The sequence below is a fragment of the Carettochelys insculpta genome, chromosome 13 (genome assembly GCF_033958435.1).
Source record: "Carettochelys insculpta isolate YL-2023 chromosome 13, ASM3395843v1, whole genome shotgun sequence".
Taxonomy (NCBI): Eukaryota; Metazoa; Chordata; order Testudines; family Carettochelyidae; genus Carettochelys; species Carettochelys insculpta.
In genome coordinates this window covers 30,056,960-30,079,013 of record NC_134149.1, presented here as the reverse complement: position 1 = coordinate 30,079,013, position 22,054 = coordinate 30,056,960, and the positions used below count along the sequence as shown (strand labels likewise).

Here is a 22,054-nt window from a genome sequence, read left to right as displayed (position 1 = left end):
CTGGGATGCCTGAGCATGGCTGGAAACACAAATGCATTTTTCGTTCTCCAGAAGAAAAGTCAGTCCAGTTTTGCATACATCTTAAAAATAGTCAGAGATATTTCCTAAAATTTAAACTTCATTCTTACCACTTACACCCACTTTAAGGTCTCTTTACACTAGGAGAGTGGCCTCTTTGGTAAAGTGAGCAGATAGTCCCCATTTTATATGGGCCATCCTGATATTCAGACTTTTGTCTTATATAGGCACCTAAATTAAAAATTACTTAAGTTAGATGTCTTCATGTCACCAGGACCAGATGAAATGCATCCTAGAATACTCAAGGACCTGACTGAGGAGATATCTGAGACGTTGGTTATTATTTTCAAAAGTCATGGAATATGGGAGAGATTCCAAAAGACTGGAAAAGGGCAAAAATAATGCCCATCTATAGAAAGGGAAATCAATACAACCCAGGAAATTTGAGACCAGTCATCTTGCCTTCTATACCAGGAAAGACAAGGAAACAAATAATAAAGGAATACATTTGCAAGGATCTACAAGATACTAAGATGATAAATAGCAGCACAAAAGTAGCAGATGTGGTATATCCAGACTTTGGTAAGACATTTCTTATAGTCTCACATGACCTAAACAAATTAGGGAAATATAACCTAGATCAGGCGTGTCCAACCTGCGGCCCGCTGGCCGCATGCGGCCCTGGACAGCTAGTAATGCGGCCCCACAAGATCGTAAACTTTTAACATTATTATGTGATTTATATACATTAACTATATTATATATTTTGTATGCGGCCCAAGACTATCTTCACTCAATGCGGCCCAGGCAAGCCAAAAGGTTGGACACCCATGACCTAGATGGAGCTACTATATGGGGATGACCATTGGTTGGATGACCATTATCAGAGAGTTCACATTTTCAGTGGTTCATAGTCATGGTGGAAGGGCATAATGAGAGAGCTCTGCAGGGATCAGTTCTGGGACTGGTTCCATTCCATATCTTCATCAGTGATTTAGATAATGGCATAAAGCATACACTTCTAAAGTTTGCAGGTGACACCAAGCTGGGAAGGGTTGCAAGTGCTTTGGGGGATAGGATTATAATTCTAAATGACCTTGGCTAACTGGAAAAATGCTCTGAGGTAAATAGAATGAAATTCAATTAAAAAAAATGCGAAGTACTCCATGTCGGTAGGAACAATCAGTTTCACACTTACAAAATGGCTGTGTAGGAAGGAGTACTATGGAAAGGACTCTAGGGATCATAGTGGACTACAAGCTAAGTAAGAGTCAACGGTGTGAAGCTGTTGCAAAAAAGCAAACATCATTCTTGGACGTATTAATAGGAGTATTGCAAGCAAGATATAAGAATTAATTCTTATGTTCTACTAATTGCTGATTAGACCTCAACTGGAGTATTGTGTACAGTTGTAGGTGCCATATATCAGGAAACATGGGCAAATTGAAGTCCAGAGAAGATCAACAAAAATGAAGTTCTAGAGCACATGACCTATAAGGAAATATTGAAATAATTTGGTTTGTTCAGTCTGGAAAAGGGATAGCTTTAAGTACCTAAAAATGTTGTTACAAGAAGGAGGTAGAAAAAACATTCTTCTCAACCTCTAATGATAGGACAAGAAGAAATGGGCCTAAATTGCAGCATGGGTGGTTTAGGCTGGACATCAGAAAAACTTGCTACCTGCTAGGGTGGTTAGCCTCTGGAACAAATTGCCTAGGGAGGTTGTGGAATCTCCATCATTGGAGATTTTCAAGGGCAGGGTAAACAAACACCTGTCAGGAAGGGTCTACATGGTGGCTGATCCTGCCATTTGTGAAGTGGACTGGACTTGATGACTTCTTAAGTTCCCTTCCAGCTGCATGATTCTATTCTCCTGACCCAATTTTTCCACAATTTCTGTCTGGTCACTCTAACCAGCAGCAACAACAGCTTTAAGGAATACCATATTAGAACCCTTAAGATATGGTTTCTTACAAACATTAAAGGCCCGTAAATAACTCAGCCTTGACAATAACCAGATAGAATGAGAGAACCAAATATGATATATAATATTTTAAGATATATAATGTTTATTCTTGTAATTAATACATAAAACTGATCACTATGAAAGTTTAGTATTATAGCTCATTCAGCAAATTATATAGTACATTTATCTCAGACTATTACTATAATATAGTCAAAAATCATTCTCTGAGTAACCATGGAGTACACTAGAGAATTTTTCAATGTATTTTTGTACAGTTTAAAATATATCCAGTTTTTAAAATTAGTAAATAGCTTGTGATTATGATTAATTTTGTGTCCAAATATTGCAGAAGCTTGTTTGGGGATTAAAAATAACATATAATAATTTATCAGCAGAATGTAATCTGACTTGATATGACTAAAACATGACTGAAATGGAAGAAATCTTGCATTTGGGAAATGGGAAGAGAAGTTTAATCAACTTGTGCAGTAAATGAGGTTATTCAGGATATGAGTTCCTGTGGGTTCTCCATTTCGGTGTCTGTGCATCATTGTGCTCATAGTCGGAGAGTTTTGGTAGCAGTGCCCATTGGGTGGCATGTGAATTGTCCCTGCCTTGTGCTGTTACTGGCACTTAACTGATGCCGTGCAACCAACCCCCACTCCCTTCCTTCTCTATGGCAGAGACTGATTATGAAACTCCGAAGTGGAGGGAAGAACAGAGGGTAGCGGAACGCTCACAGGGATACATCTCAAAGAACCTCAGTTACTGAACAAGGTGAGTAACCCTCTCTTCTTTGAGGTCTATCACTTTTGATCTTCCACTTCAGGTGACTTCAGAGAAGTGCCCTTCAAGTGGAGGGAAGGGGCTTTGGTGTTTGGGTTGAGACTGATTATAGTACAGAGCAATCAACGGAAGTATCAGATATTGTCTGTTGCTGTAAGGCATAGTGCTGTGTAAAGGTATGGGCTTATGCTCCCAGGTAGCAGCTCTACGGATGTCTGTGAGAGGGATATTGTACAGGCTGACCTGGTTCTAGTGGAAAGAGCACAAATCCCCAATGGGATTAGGCAGTTGTACTGACAATAGCAGAGGTTCATGCAACCAGACATCCATTTCAGGAGTCTTTATTTAGCGATGGGGTACCCTTTGCAGCATTCGGTGACGGTCTAGTCCTATCTATGTAAAATGTCAGTACCTTGGGAACTTCTTCCTCCTCTTCTCTTGCTTTCCTTGTTAACACAGACGGGTACTGAATTGCCTGCAGCTGCTGCATGCTGAGTGGTCCCTGTTGTGTGGGGTATGTAGCCCACAGATTCTAGTATGCCCTTTTTGGTGGGGGTGGTATGGGAGGCCCCAGAAGCTGTCCATACCGCTGCCAGTGTTTGGGGTGAGTGTAACATGCCCCAGGAGGGGCTCCTTTGTTGCTGGGTTCCTGGAAGACAGGGGATGATGAGGGGAGAGCTTCTTGTTCTTCCTCACCCTCCTCATCTTCCTCACTCAAATAAGGAGCAGGTGACGCTGGGGACAGCAGGTGACTCTGTGCTAAATGTGCCCTGTCCCCATCACTTTCAAGAATAGGGGAATCAGGGGCAGAGCTGACCATCAGGTCCTTCTGACAGAGGAACTGGTGATGTGCAGGTTTGAAGGGTTCCTGTGGCTGCCTGCTTGTCAGTGTTGGTGGGGGTGGAGGGGCTGTGAAGCATTAAGCAGTACTGTCTTTTGCACCTCTGTGAGTGAGGGATGCACCTTCTGAAGTGATGCCACACTGCTGTTTGCCAGTCGTGGTGTCCTGCTGGGTGGTGCTGAGGCATGGGATTTTGACTTCCCGTTAGTGCCTCTGTCAGAATCTACAGGGCACTTGGCTTCTTTGGCACCAGGGTTTGCCATTGCTGTAGCTCCCAGTGCTGACAGAGGAATTTGTGCCAGTGTTAGTTTCCTACCCACAGAATGGCTCTTTTTGGCCAATTCCAAACATTTTTCTTATCTATGACATTGCTGGTTTTCACACTTGCTGGATTTCGATGTCTTTCAGTTTGATGAGTGAGGGAAGTTAAAATTAATTTGTTCCAAAGCCAATGCAGCTACCTTAGTCAGCTCACATCAAACACAGAGAATGTGTGTAATGCTATCACAGAGAAGGGTGTATTTAAAAATAAACAACCTCTTACTCTCTCCACATACTTAGCAGTAGTAGTATATTAACTATTGGTTTTAGTTATTTATAATAATTAACATCTTCATTGCCAACCCTATTCAAAGGAAGCAATGCAAACACTCCAATGTAATTATGCAAAATTTTAACGTTCAAAATTCAGTCATTTCTCCTGTAATCCTCTTCCAAAGTATATCCTTATAATTTCTCTATAATGGCAATAGTAGTCTTTTCCTACTTTCCTGTTACTCAAAAATGATTCAATGAATTTTGCTCAAACTTAAAAATGTCAGGGAAAGGACAAAGATGGAAAATTGCATCCCAAGAGCTCATATTCCAGAAAATATGAATGTCTCAAATTATAGTGGATACTTTTTGTAGTAGGTTAATCAGTCTGCTCTGGAGTCACAAAGGAGACATATGCCTAGATGGTTAGATTGCATTTATGGCTGTTTTGCTTTGCCAGAGCAGCACAAAGCAGCTGGAATCCACTGATGAATCAATAGCATTTTTCAAGTGTAACTTACCTATATTTGCTTTAATAAATATTCAGTATGCATGACAGGGTACATATTCACATGTATGCTTATATCATAATATACCACACTTCTGACTCACAGAGATAATGATGTGCCTTTAAAATGTATATTAATGAACTAACTTGTCTGAACAGATGGACAGTATGAAAAATGATGGTTCTTAAAGAATTTTATACATATGTCCAGCAGACCTGAACAGCCTACTTTAAGCTGTGCTTCTTTGTCATACTAAAATAATATCTTTTTTTTGTCTTTTAGAACAATGAATGTCTCTCTCTATACATTGAATGGTTATTTGTGTTCAAGATCGACACAATTATTACTACATGTTTTAAATCCCCATGGAAATTATATTATTTTTCACTTCTTGTCCAGGGTTTCTGTGCTCTGTTAAACAGCTGCCGTGGTTTGCCAAAGAGATAGCAGTACTTCATTGGTGGATTTTGGACTATCGTGTTAGTGGCATCACACCCTTTCCATTGGCACACAGCTCCCTAATGGGAAGGTGACGTTTGGATGCTGCTGCACCCCTTAAGGAGGACATGTAGCCCCAGCTATCTTCCCTGTGTGGTGTAGTAAAAAGGCATAATTTTCTCCCAACCCTTCCTTTCAAGTTGACTTGTGTTGCTAGTGAATGCAAAGATGACAACTGGGCTGGCCTATGCTCTGGGGACACTTCCCGTTTCCACCTACACAAGGGCCAGTGAAAATGCTTTAGTATCCTTTGCCAGGAAAAGATACAGTTATGTGTCGAGCTTTTAGATTGTAGATTTAAAAATTGTAACAGCCAAATGAGTCTTTTAAAATATAATAACTAGGTAATTTATGACCACTCTCCACAACATCTCAGTCTTATCTCCATTCTAGACCTAAAGCAGAAGCTCTGTGTTTCAATCAAAACATTCGTGGAACATATTTGCCCCCTCTACTTTCTAATAAAGAATTTTAAGGGAAAACTGGGACACCCTTAACTCTAGGGGTGGCACTGCTGAGCCGTGTCTACACGTGCATGCTACTTTGAAGTAGCGGCACTAACTTCAAAATAGCGCCCGTCACGGCTACACGTGTTGGGCGCTATTTCGATGTTAACATCGACGTTAGGCGGCGAGACGTCGAAGCCGCTAACCCCATGAGGGGATGGGAATAGCGCCCTACTTCGAAGTTGAATGTCGAAGTAGGGCACATGTAGACGATCCGTGTCCCGCAACATCGAAATAGCGGGGTTCGCCATGGTGGTCATCAGCTGAGGGGTTGAGAGACGCTCTCTCCAGCCCCTGTGGGGCTCTATGGTCACCGTGTGCAGCAGCCCTTAGCCCAGGGCTTCTGGTTGCTGCTGTGGCAGCTGGGGATCCATGCTGCATGCACAGGGTCTGCAACCAGTTATCGGCTCTGTGGATCTTGTGTTGTTTAGTGCAACTGTGTCTGGGAGGGGCCCTTTAAGGGAGCGGCTTGCTGTTAAGTCTGCCCTGTGACCCTGTCTGCAGCTGTGCCTGGCACCCTTATTACGATGTGTGCTACTTTGGCGTGTAGACGTTCCCTCGCAGCGCCTATTTTGATGTGGTGCTGCGCAACGTCGATGTTGAACGTCGACGTTGCCAGCCCTGGAGGACGTGTAGACGTTATTCATCAAAATAGCCTATTTCAATGTCGCTACATTGAAATAAGCTACTTCGACGAAGGCTTCATGTGTAGACGTAGCTCTGATTTTAACAAGTTAAGTTATATCCTTACACATGCAGCCTGTAACTTCTGTTAAAGGTTTGAAATCAAATGTGTATTTGTTAAATATCTTGTGTGCCTGGGGAAGATGTTCCCGCTTTCCAGCAGAAGTCATAAGCATTTTTATGCACAGTACAAGTGAAGTAAGGATGTATTCACTGAAGCTTTGAACTGACTAACAACACACTCGGACATCCTTTCCGTACAATAAAGGTTTTGTATGACTGCAGTTATTCCGAAAGAGTCTGTTTCAACTCCCATTTAACGAGTAATTCCCAATGCTTATACATCTGCTTCAAACACAAAATTTCTCAATAATATCTCCCTTTTCCTTAAACTTTAAATGCTATATTCTACAGGCTGAAATATCAGCCCATTTCTTACAAATGAACCAATGGTGTCAATTTTGTGTGTGAGAGAAACGACAAGTGTATGTTCTGAGCATGGCTTTTTGGGGCTGCAGCAAATTAGACATATGAAAAATAAAATGCTGTCCAGTTACAACTGCATTGACAAATATGTTTAAAAGAAATGTACCATTTTGCTTTGACTTTCAAACAGCCTTTGTGTTACTAACAATAACCTGTGAGAACTGTTTTGACTTGAGTAATTTGCATTTATTAAAAAAGGGCCTACTTCTCATTCTGTCCCAATTCTATGCCTTACAATATGTCTTCTATAAAATATTTTAGTGCTACATTGCTTATATATCGTAAATAACCATGATTTTTTTTATTTATTGAAAATTTGGTGTAATTTTCTTAGATGAGCTGGTTTTTCCAGCTACATTTCTTTACAAATGCAAGAAATCCAATGAGAATCATCAACTGTGTATATATACAAAGAATGACATAGTGGGAAGCTCGGGCATGCCTCTTAAGCCCAAGATATTGTTCTATAAAGAATATGCACATGGTCTGTAAAATTTCACCTCTGCCCATTTTTAGTTAGAGCATAAATTGTGCAAGAATCACCATCATGTCATGGTCTGTACTTTACATCTGGTAAAGCACTGTGATTCCATACCGTCAGCCAGCCATTGTAGCTGGGAGAAAACATTATCCTGCTTAGTGGCTGGATTCTTCTGCCTGAGGATCCGTAAGGAGATTGCTAATTTCTGTTTATCCTGCTCCCATTGTTAGCAAGTGGTTCCAAAGAGTTTAGGGAGGGCTCCCCTGGTACGCTTGCTCCATGTAGGCACACTCTTTGAAAGGATAGGCATCAATACTGTGGGCTCCCCTAGAGAGAAGTGTCCAGGGCCACCAGCACATATTGGTCATTGTGGACTACTCCTCCTATTACCCAGAAGTGGTCTCTTACATTGAATAACTGCTTAGTGGACAGGTTCAACCATATGCTAAAGAATATGTTGAGGAAATTTGTAAATACAGAGACTCTTGCAATTGGGATCATCTCCTTCCTTTACCACATCCTGTCCCAGTAAACCACAGAGAAGTCCTTCAAGTCCTTCCACAAGAGGAAGTGGCCAATCAGGGGCCAGGCAGGCCCATAAGATGGATCTGCAGAACCAGAGTCAGCTCAGTACTGCTGGAGAGCTCAAGAGGGAAAGACCAGGGTGACTGTCTGCCTGCAGGAGCAGAAGCATCACTGGGCTGGTGAAAGACTGTGGGCTATAGATAGGTTCTGACGGACTGTGGTAGAGTCCCTATCCATGATGGGAACATACTGGAAGTACACTATGGAGGTCACCAAGATGGACCTGTTAAGTGTATACCCCAGAGTGTGACTTGGCTGGAGGGCTGAGTAGCTGAGGAAACTCTGAACTGAGGTAGTGCAAGTGCATGCACTCAACCAAATGGGGGTGCTCATGGAAGGTGAGCACCATCCCATGATAAGGTATCTTTTCCTGGCTAGATCTTGGACTTGTAGAGCCTCTTTATTTAAATATAGGCCTTTTACCCAGTCTACAGAGACTTGAGTGAAAGCAAGAATCTCACCATTTATGCTTAAAGGTATTGTATTATGGAGTTTGTTTTAGAGTATCAGCATTTGTTTTACAAAAAGTGATTTCTCTACGGACACAGTTTTGAGAAAAAATTAGTTTCGGTACAAGAAAAAAAGGCTAAAACCAGAAGATGATGAGAACCATAGAACCTAGGGACACAGAAGAATTTCTATTTGCACTTCATGGTAAAGTATGCCTTTGATGTTTTTCTTTTGCCCTCTATTCATACTGGCTTTTTTTCTCCAACAACACAAGAAATTACTCAATTAGTGTGGCTGGTAATGCTTAGGGCATTTTTTTTCCTACTAGTTTAACATACTTCAAACAGCGTATCCATTACATTAAATAGTGCCTCCTTTTAACCCTCCAAGCACCAAGACAACAAAATGATCAGAGCAAAGCTGATAGTTTCACTTTAGAGCTAATGTTCCGGTCTAAATTATTCCTTTAATTTAGGAGTCAGAAATACAATGTAAGCATTATCCTGAGTAAACTTAATTATTTCAGGTCAGAGAATAAAGGACTTGTATGTTAAGTAAATCTGAAACTTCTCTGTGTTGTAGGGCAGAATGAATTAATTTTAGAAACAAAAATTATGCTTAGTTTGCATACTGAAGTTTATGTTAACATCTTTAAATTACCTTTTCTAATCGTATTGGGATACCTTTCAGAAGATACATGTATAAGAATTTTTTCTATATTTGTCTCTGCTGCTCTCCTGCACCTCCCCCACTCTGTAACTCGCGAGGCTCTACCCCTTGATGGTCAGGGTACAGTGTAAGCGGGAGGGGCTGTGGTGGGAAAGGGTAAGGCTTGGGGGTGGGGACAAACACGCCTCCCTCAGGCCACTGGGACCACAAATATGCTCGACCTCATGGATGGCCCATGGGCCATGAATTTGAGTTATTTGTTCTACAGAGCTGGGTAATGCTAAAGGTGAAAGTAAGGTGGTGTCTCTCACTGCAGCATGCCTCTAAGAAAGTTGCTGGCTATGGACAGGGCCTTAATCCCATCCTTTCCCCGGACCAAGCTGGTACTCATGGCTGGTAGCTGGGACCACTGCATGTACCGCTGGCAGCCAGAAGAGGCCCAAGCACATAGGCTGGCAGGAAAGCCATGGGTGTATGGGACAAGCAACAGGGTGCATGGTGCATGGTTGGCAGCAAGAAAACCCTGGGCCCCTGGGGCTGGCAGCCAGGATCTTGGCACATGGGACTAGGGGTAGGAAACCCCCAGATGCACAGGGCCAGCTGGAGAGCCCTGGACCCACAGGGCTGGCAGCCAGGATCCCAGATGCAGGACCAGCATCCCATGGGTGCTGTAATTTCCTTCCCATGCCTAACAGCATTGCCCTATATCACTCATTAGGCTGGGAACAGGAACAGTGCAGGGAAGGGTCTTCAGTGAGAACCCTCCCTCCCAAACCACATTCCACTCTCCACCCCCAGCCCTGACTCCTGTACCCCACCCCACACACCTCCAGCCCCGTGCCGAGCCCCCACACACCAAGCTCTCTGCCCTGACTCTTATACCCCCACAACCCATCCTCTGCCTTGAGCCCCTCAAACACCCCAACCCTGACTCCTGCCCCCCAATGTCTCCAGCCCCTGCTCTGACTCCTATAACCTTCACGATCCAACCCTCTGCTGTGTCCCTCATACACCCTTGCCCTGACTGGTGAACCCCACCATCACATTAAATCCCCTGCCCTGAGCTTCCCCCCAAAGGGTGACAGGTTGTGAAATTACTGTCATGCCAAGCAATGCACACTATGGGAGAGAGATTCTAAAGTACGCTAACATGCTGCACTTTAATTGTTCCCTATAGACTTTCCTGGTGTACAATAAAAGTCCCTCAATGTATTTGAAAGAATACTATTTTAAAACATGCATCAAAAGCACCTAACACAGGCTCTAAACATCTTTAACATGTCTTACAGCCACACACAAACAACAAAATTATACCAGATGCAGTGACCTAGTCTTATCACAAAATCCAAATGACAATTAACCAATCAAAATGTGGAAAAATACATAAACACGCTCCCTGCTCTAAGAATATGAAATGTTATTCTCCTGTTCCTCACCAGCATTGGAGAAAGCAGATAGGCTTTGCAGTATGCCTTCCAGGACAAGAGATTTGAGTGAATTTGCTGAATTAATTTTTCTACAGCAGTGGTTCTCAATTTGTGAGTTGGAGCCCCAAAGTGGGTCACAAGTCTGTTTCTAATGGGGCCTCAAGAGCTGTTAAACTTCATTTTGCCTGGGCCAGAACCCCAACACCTAGGGCCAAAGCCCTGGGGCTTTAGCTTCGGGTGGTGGGTCTCAAGTTGCAGGTCCTCTACCCAGGGCTGAAGTCCTGGAGCTTTGCCTTTGGTGCCTCCCCACCCAGAGTAGTCCCACTCCTGGGGTCAGGTAATAATTTTTGTTGTCAGAAGAGAGTCTCAGTACAATGAAGTTTGAGAATGCCTGTTCTAGAGCAATGGCAGTTTGCTTTGGAAAACTAGAGTGCCATTTCATCATCCAACTGAATCAATGGAGAGCTACAAAATGTACCAAGATTGTATCCTAATAGTGCAATATGATATTTATATGAGTGTGTTTTTCTTCACATATTATTGTAACATGGGATCACAATATCAAGATATGCAGCTATGATTATTTTGTGGCTCTATGCAAAGACTTTTCCACTATCTTCCTCCTCCTCAGTGCTAATAGGAAATCAGAGAGACAATAGAAGAGTGAAATGAGCTCTAAACCAGACTTATAGACTTTACTCTAGAGCAGAGGTCTCCAGTGTAGGGCATAAAGAGGAATGGTTGGGATTGCATAGCTAGGGTCTGGACCAGAAGGGGTCAGAAGGGAGCACTGCTCAGCTGGACTCCTGGCCCCATTTGCCAGTCCTGCACCCAAGAATCTGCTCTTGGCTGTACTCCTGGCCCTCAGTTGAAGCCAGAGCTCAGCCCCATTACCTCTTCCACATCCCTCTCTCCTGGAGCCATGTTCCCACTCCCAGCTCTTGGTGGGCGGGGCGGGGGGATTGGAAGGTGCTGACAGGGAGGCAGGAGACAAAAAGTGTGGGGACCACTACTCTAGAGCTTCAGTGTTCCTGTTGAATTTGTATATCAGAAGGATACCATTTATGCCTGCCATAAAAGCAAGGCACAACATTGCAATCCACATATTTTCTAATCTTATATAATGACTGCTGATCTCCATATTTTATTAATCGCTTCCAGAGTGACTGTAGAGATTTCCTTGTGATCAAACTGTCTTTTCTGTATCTAACTATGTAGGGTGCAAGAAGAGTTTGTAACGGTCTCATGAGAGCAGATCGACCCCTCTGTGAATCCTCAGGAGAATCTAAACAGACCAGTCTGTGCAAGGTGAAAGCTGCAAACTGCCATGGGAACAGCTGCAGAACAAGCCACGCTTGCCAAGATTTCAAGGCTACGCTGGCAGTAGGCCACCAGAGATAGTGATAAGAAATGCATAGGCAATTTTAGGCAATCTTATGTTAATGAGCTCAGCTTTATCAGCTAGTGTTAGGAGGCCTGTTACTGAGCCTCTCCCCGAGCGAAGCTCCGACGCGTCGGGCTTTTCCCCTACTGGTGACTGCGGCGTCTCCGGGGCTCCCGTCGCGGGTGTCACGCGCTTTCAATAAACCAAATCTAGCACTCGCCTTCTGGGTGCAGCCTCGTCTCTGGGAAACCCGAGCCTGGTTGGCTACAAACTACAATATATTAGGTCATGTCAAATCGATACCAACAAATTTTATCTGTGTGTCTGAAAAGTTATTTCACCCAGTCAGATAACTTCCTTGTGTAGTTTTATCAGCAAAATTCTCCAAATCCATTTTCACTTAGCTAGTCTCAAGTAACGATTTCTTGCATTTGCCAATACAGGACACTCATCTTCTAACTATATACAGCCTAAACCTCTCTCATCTGGCACCCTCATATTAGCAGGCAATATGTGTGGGAAGAGGAAAGCATACAAGGTAGCATATGCTGGAAACTGTGGAAAGAGGGAAATAATATGGTAGGAGAGGAAAAGGGGAAGAGGACGTGAGTGAGGATTGGTTGTAGATACTGCAATTTTAAAAAAAAAACTCTTTGGAGAGAAAACCCATCAATATCTTTGACAACAATATCAAAATCTTTTCTAATATCACCAGTAAATGATTACTGTGTTTGCAACTGAGATGTTGCACATGCGTACCTCTTCCCACTGTGGGCAAGGCCCCCCAAAAGGCAGAGAAATAGTCTCTGTGAGGTGATAAATTTCTAACAAGCATTTGGATTATGTTATTATTTCTTCAGCAACGTGGAAGTGATTGATATGCAATAAACTGTTCTTACCTGTTGCACAATGGTTGTTAATTCCAGGCACAATTGAACAATATTGTTTTTCAGCAGTGAATATTCTGTCACACTGACAAATGGAGACCTGCCAGAGAGGGACAAGAAGTTTGTAGGAGACCTCATCAATCTGTGTTACTGAGCTATTCCTCTTTTAATGTATATCTACAATCAACAACACACTAAATAAAGCACTTGAGAAGCTGGGATGTTAATAGTTTGAAATGGTACAACACTGAATTATTCCAACAGAAACCCCAAGAGTCAGTCAGATTTACACAATCACTGTACCACATTAAACAGACTTAAAATTGTTATTCTCTGTGAGTAAACCTGTACTGTGGCTGCCATGTTGGACTGTGCTGTCATCACCTTGCATATTTTACGGATGGCAACAGCTTCACAAAATGTTTTTCTTACCTACTGGAACTGATGTTACACCAAAGAGGATCTGATGCTAAAATGATAATATAATACACATAAAACTACAATGACACAGTAACTGAAAATTAGTGGCATTTTTAAAGTTTCATCCAATGGAAATTTCACACCTAAAAGTGCCTATCCAGAGCTCTTGGCATTATTGCCATGAATTTAAAAACATGGTCCTATAGGTCATTGTAGTATTTTTCACTGATTATTTCAGTTTGAAATATTTGACCATATGTAACTTCATGCTGAACTTTTTCTTGCAAGACAGAGCTTTGAAACAGACTGTAACAATGGCAACTTTATTTTAATTCAACTAGACAGAACCAGGTCAGCCAATTTCTTTGTACATTTTTATTGTGTTGCACATAAAATAGAGCAGCTTATTACACCCTTCCCTTTTCCTTCTGATGCGTACTAGAGCACGTTAGAAGACATCTGTTGTTGATCCAAACTCATGTACTATTGATATTGCAGTTACTGCACAGTAACCACGCCATTCTACCCCAGCAACACTGAACAAGAAGTTTAAGAAAGGGAAGTGAGTACCATATACATCTGAAATAATTGTATGGAGTTAGAACAGCTTATCTGAAGTTAGAATTGGGATGGGAAACTATTTTTGAGGAAAGTGCAATAGCATCTTTCAATTGAGCACAGGTAAAGGGATGAATTGGCTAAGGGAGAGAGACATTCTCATCAGCCCCCTTCCCACTTCAACTATACTTCCTTCTGGCCAGGTAAAAGGAAGGGGAAGAGACACCAGGAAAAGACAATGAACCATGAAGAACTGGGCCCTTTGGGAAGCAGCAGGGCCATGACTAGCCAAGTGTTGCAGAAAAGCCAGAGACAGAGTAAAATGCTCAGGATTTATACACAGGGCATGTTGTGCAAAAGCTGAGGAACCCATGTAGAACAGAGCGTGAATGCAGGATGCTTCTGGCATGCTTCTAGTACTTAAATATTTCATATGCCTCATCACTGAGCAGGTACAATAACAGAGCAATCAAGTCCTCAGTTTTGTGGCTTATCTGAAAATAGCATATCTACTCCTTAAGGGCAAACTACAACCTTGGTTCAGTACTAAGACAGATGAGTGCCATTTACTGAGCCACTAACATGACTTCCTGCAGGACCTGGGTTTTCCTTAGAGTCCCCAGGTACTGTCCAGATCTGATCCATTTGGCTGATGAAATTACATTCTAGGGAAGTCTGATTCCTGGCACTTTGTGGGAGAATGTCATCAGGGTAATAAACTTTGCGAAGAACAGTTATGCCATTCATTTATATGCACAAGCTTTTCAGATTTCAAATGAAGTTATTTGCTTTCATAGATCAAGAGAAGTGCAAGTTTAAACATAAAATAATATTTCATACAAAAATCAATATTTTAACACATTCATGCAGAGAGTTACTTTGTAAATCGCTTCCTAATTCATCAATAAGAAATCATAGCATTCTCTCACCAAGAAGTAATTAAGACAAGAGTGACTAATGTATAAACCTGCTCCCTACTGTTAACAAAAAGTCAACGAATAAGCTCCAAGTTTCCAGAGATAAGCAAGTGGTATAATTCCTTGGGGAAATTATCCAAGAACAGGTATGCAGCATGGATTCAAACTGCCCTACAATGCTCTCTTAATTAGCTTCAGCTCTGCATGGTTAGAACCACTCTTTGCTCTAGCTGTAGGGCAGCTCAGTTTCTGTATTAATTTTTCCCTTAGCCTCCCTTCTGAAATGTAAATGAGCTTGCCATCTGTGATGGCAATTTATGTGACACGTATGTTTGTGCACTAGGAACAAGACACAAATCACTACTTTCACAGAAGTCACCATCAATGTGAGGTGACCCAAAAGAGACTCCAAAATCCAACAGCCAGCCCCTGACTCTGGCCTATTCAACCTGGAATTCCAGTATACCAACATTTACAAAGTAATATCTATAATTACCATTCTAATATTAGAGCAAGAGAAAAATGAAACAGGGCAAAAGAATTATTCCTCAGGTAAGAATTAAAAACTACTGAATTACCTGTCCAACCAGGCTAGTAAGTTCTTGGCAGCACCAATCAGGTCAACAACAGAGGTAAGAAAATCATTTGGCAGCCGTCTGGAGGCCCTGCCATCATAATGGCCACTCCTCCTTCTACCTGTTATAAAGTTCTGAAGATTTTTGGCTGAGGCATTCAGCTTGTGAGAGAGTGTTCTCAGGTTTTCAGTCTCCAAACCATAATTCTGAAACAGAGAAAAAAAATGGGTCACACAACACATTTGAAGCTAAGACACAGAATACTGAGCTGAGACATTTGCAGCTTGTTTTGACTCACTCATTTCTTGAACACAGCAAAGTCAAAGCCCATCAGGAACTGGTGGGCTATCCCAGTAGGTCATGAGTATTTAACAACTGACCTTTCAGAGCCCTTTTTTCACAAGCACTTCAGCAACAAGAATGATGTAAGCCCACAGTCTCGCTGTAAGGTAGGCAAGTAAATACATTCTTCCCATTTTATAGAGGCGGAAATACAGGGTCAAAGATGGGAAATGGTTTACTCGGGACCACATACGAAGAGACACAACAGCTGGTTAAACTGCTCACTGAAAATAATCTGATGAATTCAGCTCTTTTTTGTTGTAACTCATTCAGACCTTTAGCCTCATAAGATAATTTGCTATTCAGGATTGTTTAAACAGTTTATGTGAAGTAATTTCAGAACATTGATTGACTATCCATTGCTAATTTCAACTATTAATCAATTATAGTGTATGATTTTTTAAGAGAAGGTTTGTCCAACACCTGTCAGAGATGATCTCAATCAGGGATGAGCAAACTTTTTATGTGAGGCCTCACTTTTCTGTCCCTGCAATCAGAAGGGGCCTGCCAACCTGTCTAATGTAATCCAAACCAATGGAAATTTCAGTTATGTTCATATGAAAAGGAAAAAAAAAGACTTTTGGTACATGGAAGAAAAGTCTGTAGAATGTTAAAACTTTATTAATCAGTATATAAATGTGAATACACTTAGGTAAAAACAGTAACATATTTCAATATTTTTAATGAGATGGATGAGCCAAGACCCAGCAGCTAATCAGGCTGTGCCCCCCTGATAAAATCTCATGCTCCCCCTAAGGGAGCCTACTTTGCACACCCCTGGTCAAGATGGTGCTCGATCCTGCCATGACTGTAAGGGACTGGACTGAATGACCTCATGAAGTTCTTCCAGTTCTATGAGTCTACGACTAGTCCTCTAAGTCATGTGATATTTTCATCCACTCAAAGAGCAGAGACAGTCTTTTTAACCAGGATCACAAATGCTAATGAATAGTTAATAATACATGGCCTTGGTTGCATGTGAATAGAGATGTATGTACAAATCCTGCTATTTTCCAACCATTAGGGAGAACAGAAACTTGCTGGTATGAATATCATAGCTACGTAAAAGTCTAGATTGAACAGCCCATGTGAAATCCAAACGAATGTTTGTGAATAGTGTTTTTATAGATTCAAGTAGGTCTACTTGATGTTCAGACCTGTGCCTTCAAAACAAGACAAACCTTCATCTGAAAGTTTGGCCATCAGAAGAGGGATTTGAACTATTGGGGTAGACTTCAATCTAAATGGAAAGGAAATGCTTTATCTTAGGCATCAGCTTTCTGCAATGTGCTCTGATTTAAAAAATAAACAGAAATTTTTGGAGAAAGAATGCATTCTTTTCACCCAGATTTACTCTGCAAGAATTCCAAATTGCACAATAACAGGCTTGGGACAAATTAAAAACCGAATAGCAAAATAGATAGAAAAAAATGTTTGTAAAGCAGATGTAGATTTGTAGGTCCCAGGGTATGGGACACAAGGAAGGTGAAATAATATCTTGTACTGAACCATCTTCTGTTTGTGGAATGTACAAGTTCTTAAATTACACAGAGTGAGACTTCAGGTCTGGGAAAGAAAATCAGAGCATCCAAGTCAAATACATGTTGAGACAATTTGTTAAGCATAAAGGGCAATACACACTGTAGTTACTTGAAGTGGGCACTGAGGGTTAGAGTGTTATGCATAATAGGTTTGAAGCTCATAGGAGAAGTACATAAAATATGGAGTGCCACTTCTATGCTCTAATAAAAGAGCTTTAGCACTGAATATGAAAACCCAGATCAAATGACTCAGGATTGCGGAGCTAGGATTACGTGGCTAAAAATAAGACTACTCAGGTGCAGGTGGGAAGGGTCTCACATCCTGGGCTCCAACCTAAACCCATAGATCTATATGTGAGTTCCACAGTGCAAGCCCCACAAGTCCAACTCAATTGACCAGTGTTCAGAGACTCTGCTGTGCAGTTGCGGGTTTGGTTTGCAGGGTTTTTTTGTTTGCTCGTTTTGAACCTTAGACATGTCATGGTGTTTGACATTGAAAATAGTCCTCTCCACTGCCCTCAAATGAGCATTTCACAGTCAATATTTGACAGTGTTACTCGCCTAATGCATTTGGAGTACCAACATCCTTGGTAAAAGCAGGTCGTTTTATACTAGTTTGTCAGCTGCGTAATATAGCTACTCATTCATTCATTGAAATACAAAGGAGATACATGTTCCTCTCTTTTTCTTGTACAGGGACAATAAGGCTGCGTCCACATTACAGCTCCCTTTCGAAAGGACATCTTTTGAAAATAAACATCAAAAGACGGCTTTTCGAAAAGGAGCATCCACACCAGCAAATGGGGAGCAAAAGTCTGACCCGCCCTTTTGAAAGAGAGCATTCACACATCCCAGGGCACCCTTGTGAAAGTACGGGATCAGGAAATGCCAAGGGCAGGGTCACAGGGTGGCCAAGCTCTTCTGGGGCAGTCGCCAGCCACTCCGTTAAAGACGTGCCCCCCAGAGCCTCAGCCAGCACACCCCGAGGGCCGGGTAGCTGTCACCAGGCAGGCAGAAGAAGAACGACTGCAGGAGGCACCCCAGCCTGCCATGGACTCTGATCAGTCAAGGCCATGGACCCTGACAGTCCCCTCTCCCCAGTTGAAGCCGTGGCCAGTGCACTAGCTGCAGTGCTAGACACAGCACTCCAGTGGCTCTGGGTGGCCACCCTGCTGGACACCTTCCTGGCAGCCGGCCTGAGGCCACGACACCCCCATCTGTTCTCCTGGGTCATCCACCGCTTGTGGGGCTTCCCCACAAGCAGCAACTGGTGGGACCAGCTGGTGCTGGAGGACTGGGGCAGAAACCAGTGCCTACAGAACTTCCAGCTGACCAAGGGGACATTCCTGGAGCTGTGCCACTGGCTCACCCCAGTCCTCCAGCTCCATGACATCCACATGAGGCCAGTGATCCTACTCCAGAAATGGGTGGCAATGGTCCTCTGAAAACTGGCCACCCCAGACAGTCATTGATCCATTGGCCACCAGTTTGGGTGGGCAGGGCCACCATCAGGGATATCCTGAAAGAGGTAAGCCATGTCCGGGTCACACCCTCACCACAGGCGAGAGGCAGGGGGCACCCTGGGAGGGCAGTCCCCACTGGGATTAAGGCGGGGATGGTGCGGCGGGGACAGGCGGGTACACAGGGTACAGGGGGATGGTGCCTGTAGGAGTCAGGAGCTAGGGCAGTGCCTGTAGCTCTGGAGGGGACCGCAGCCACACCGGCGGTCCTGGGAGGCCCAGCCCTTGGCTCAGGGTGGCACAGCAACAAAAGGGTTACAAGACAGGCCCGGCCCAGCCCTCAGTTTGGGGCGGGGCAGCAGTTCACAGTTTAGAGTCCAAGCCCGGCCAAGCCCTCAGCCCAGGGAGGGCAGCAGCACAAGGGTTTGGAGCACAAGCCCAGCAAGGGCTTACCCTGTGAAGGAGCGGGGTAGGGGGTTGCAGGCCCTCCCGCTCCACTGTGACCCGGCCCGGGGCCCTGTGGGTCGCTTACATGCGACCACGGCGGTGGGGATCCAGGCCGCAACACACCGCCATGGGTTCTGGTGCAGCATTCCCCGGGCCACTTCCTACCTCCACCTCTGTTGGGGGAAGGTCCCAGTCCATCTAGTCAGGGGGTCCCGCGGGGTCAGCTTCCTCCAAATCGTCTACCTTTGGGGGCTCCAGCCAGTCGATCATGTCCACATCATTGGGGTAGTCCGGCGGCAGTAGCACGGTGGGCCCAAGGTGATCCTGGGCCTGAGGGCCGCAGGGGCCCGCCAGAGCTCTGGGGCAGGCCGCTCCTGGGGCCTCATGGTCACTAGCCCTCATCAGGCTGGCAGGGCCCAGGGTTTCCTCCAAGGCGGGGGGCTTCCACCGGCACGAGGGTCCTGGCAGGTCCGGGTAGTCCCCCTGGGGCATCTGGATCCGTGGTTGCTCTGGGCCGCTGGGGGTGTGCTCCTCCGGCCTGGCCCGGCCCGGCCCGGCCTGGCCGGGCGGCGGCAGCAGCGGTGGCGGTGGCGGCGGCAGCAGCAGCAGCGGGCCCTCTGCCCCTGGCGCCGGGGAGCTTGTGCAGGCGCTCCCTCCCTGCCTGGAGGCCCAGGTTTTAATGGGTCCCGAGCCCCACCCCTGGCCTTTCTGGCTCTAGGCCCCACCCTCGGAGGGGCGGGCCACTGGTGTTCTGGCTCCGGGGCCACCCACCAGGGCTTCTGCGCAGCCTCCTCTGCCTCTGAGTCAGGGGGAGGCCACAGTGGCTCACTACAGTGCCCCAGGGAGGCGTGCCCTGTGGGGAATGGGGGCGGGGATGGGGACAGGCAGGTACGCTGTCCCCCATCCCACACCCACAAGCATGTTCTCCCCTCATGTCCTGCAGGTCAACCAGGTCATCAACAAGGTCCTCCTGTGGCAGCTGATCTGTGCTGGGGACCTGGACAATGCTATCTGGGGCTTTGAGGACTTGGGCCTCCCCAACTGCTTTGGGGCGCTCGATGGCACACACATTGCCATCCGGGCCCTGGAGCACAGCGGTGTGGCCTACGTAAATCAAAAGGGCTACCACTCCGTTGTCCTTCAGGCATTCGTGGATGCACAGGGATGGTTCGAGGACATCTGCAGGGGCTGGTCTGTCTGCACCATGATGCCAGGGTATGCAGGAACTTGGAGCTGGGCCACCAGACGGCTAAGGGGACCTTTGTCCCCCAGCGGGAGCTCACCGTCAGGGACACCATGATGCCACCCTTCATTGTGGGGGATGCAGCCTACCCCCTGCAGGCTAGGTGCATGAGGCTATCTACGGGAAACATGCAGCCAACCCAGGACACTTTTAATGAGCATCTCAACCATGTCCAAAATACAGTCAAGTGGGCATTCGGCTGCTTGAAGGGGCGCTTCAGATGCCTCCTCACCAGGCTGGAGATGGGCCTCCCCAATGTCCCAATGGTGGTTGTGGCCTGCTGCACCCTGCACAGTCTGGTGAAGGCTAAGCAGGGGTGGGCGACCGAGGCAGGATGCAGGTAGGAGCAGCCCCCTGCCACCCAGTGCCATCGGGCCCAGCAGGATGGGATGTAAGCATGCAAGGCTCTGTTCCAGGCCTTCACCTGGGGGCTACAGTGACTGCCACCTGCACAAACCCCCCACCACTGCCTCCAAGCACACACACACCTACCACCACCACCCCAAGTATGCACACCCCACCACCACGCCCACATATGCACGGGGACATAGAGTTAAACACAACAATAAACAATTTATTGAGCACTTTACAACAGTCTGTTCCTCTGCCTCATCACGAGATCTATGTACAGATGGGTTGGGGGAACTGCGAATTGGGAGCTGGGTGGGGATAACTATTTATACATGGGTTGGGGAAACTGCAAACTGGAGGGAACTGTTTACAGGGGTGCTGCAGCCCAGGACTCCCCGACTGCAATGCCCCAGGAGGGTGGAGGGTTGGGGCAGGTGGCCTTACTCTTTGACAGAGGTTGAGGGATGAAGTCTCCATGGCCCGCACCCACCCCTCCCCCTGCCCCGTGTCTAGGGGCCCCATTGGGGCTGGGCCAGGGTGCAGGTACATGGAGGTAGGGGCATGGCTGGGGTGCAGACCCTGCAGCCTCACTGGAGTCAGCCTGGAGTGGATGGGGGGCAGGGGGTGCTGCCTTCTCATGGCCAGCCCTGACCCGCAGCATGCAGGCCAGCCGCACAAGGCTGGCCAGAAGGAGGTGGGTTGGGACCAGGGTGGCAAAGTTGGGCATGTGGGGAGGGTGGGGCGATGCTGGGGGCTGGAGCAGGGGGGGAAGTTAGATGGGGGAGGGTGACAGGGGACTGGAATCGGCAGGAGGTGAGAGGGGGAATGGGTGATGGCGGAAGGGGAACAGTGGTGTAGCCTGGAGCTCTGTGACCTTCTGGCCCTCTGGGGTGATGAGGCTATGCTACTTGACCCCCACGGTGAAGTGTTGCAATGCCCTGGGCTACGCTCAACTTGCTGGAGCCCTGGTGGATTGCAGCTGCTCTGCCTGCACCCTGGAGCAGGTGCAGGCCAAGGTGAAGAAGCTCCGCCTGGGCTACTTGCATGCCTGGGACGCACAGGGGAGGTTGGGGGCAGAGATGGCCACCTGCCCCTATTACAAAGAGCTAGACCAGCCCTCAGGGGCAATGATGACATACCCAACCAGGAGACTATCAACACTGGGGAGGAGGCCCCCACAGCAGCTAATGTCCCAGGAGACAGGAACCCTGCCAGAACCATCCCAGGACTCATCCTCAGACCACAAGTCCAGCCTGGGGACCTTAACCATCGACCTGGACTTGGGCATCTCCAGTGCAATGACAACAGCACAGGCATCTCTGGACCTGTTTGCAGGACTGTCTGGTGAGAACTTCACAGGTCACACACCCAGGGTGCAGGGCGGTGCACAGACAGGGCCAAGTGCAGGCCTCATCAGGAGGTGCCCATGTACGTTGCAGTGAATCCCACCCGGAGCCAGCCGGCAGCCCCTGGGCACAGGTGGCAGCAT

At 45.8% G+C, this 22,054-nt stretch overlaps 1 protein-coding gene across 1 annotated transcript in view; it reads right to left on the bottom strand.

Annotated features, from left to right (window-relative positions):
- The window catches only part of LOC142020423 (connector enhancer of kinase suppressor of ras 2-like), a 581,534-nt gene that overhangs the window by 352,298 nt on the left and 207,182 nt on the right, over positions 1 to 22,054 (bottom strand). Inside the window, exons 3-4 of the mRNA XM_075008216.1 lie at positions 15,185 to 15,387; positions 12,724 to 12,811 (exon numbers count right to left, since the gene is read on the bottom strand). Coding sequence (XP_074864317.1) covers positions 12,724 to 12,811; positions 15,185 to 15,387 — 291 coding nt within the window. The remainder of the gene's footprint in view (positions 1 to 12,723; positions 12,812 to 15,184; positions 15,388 to 22,054) is intronic.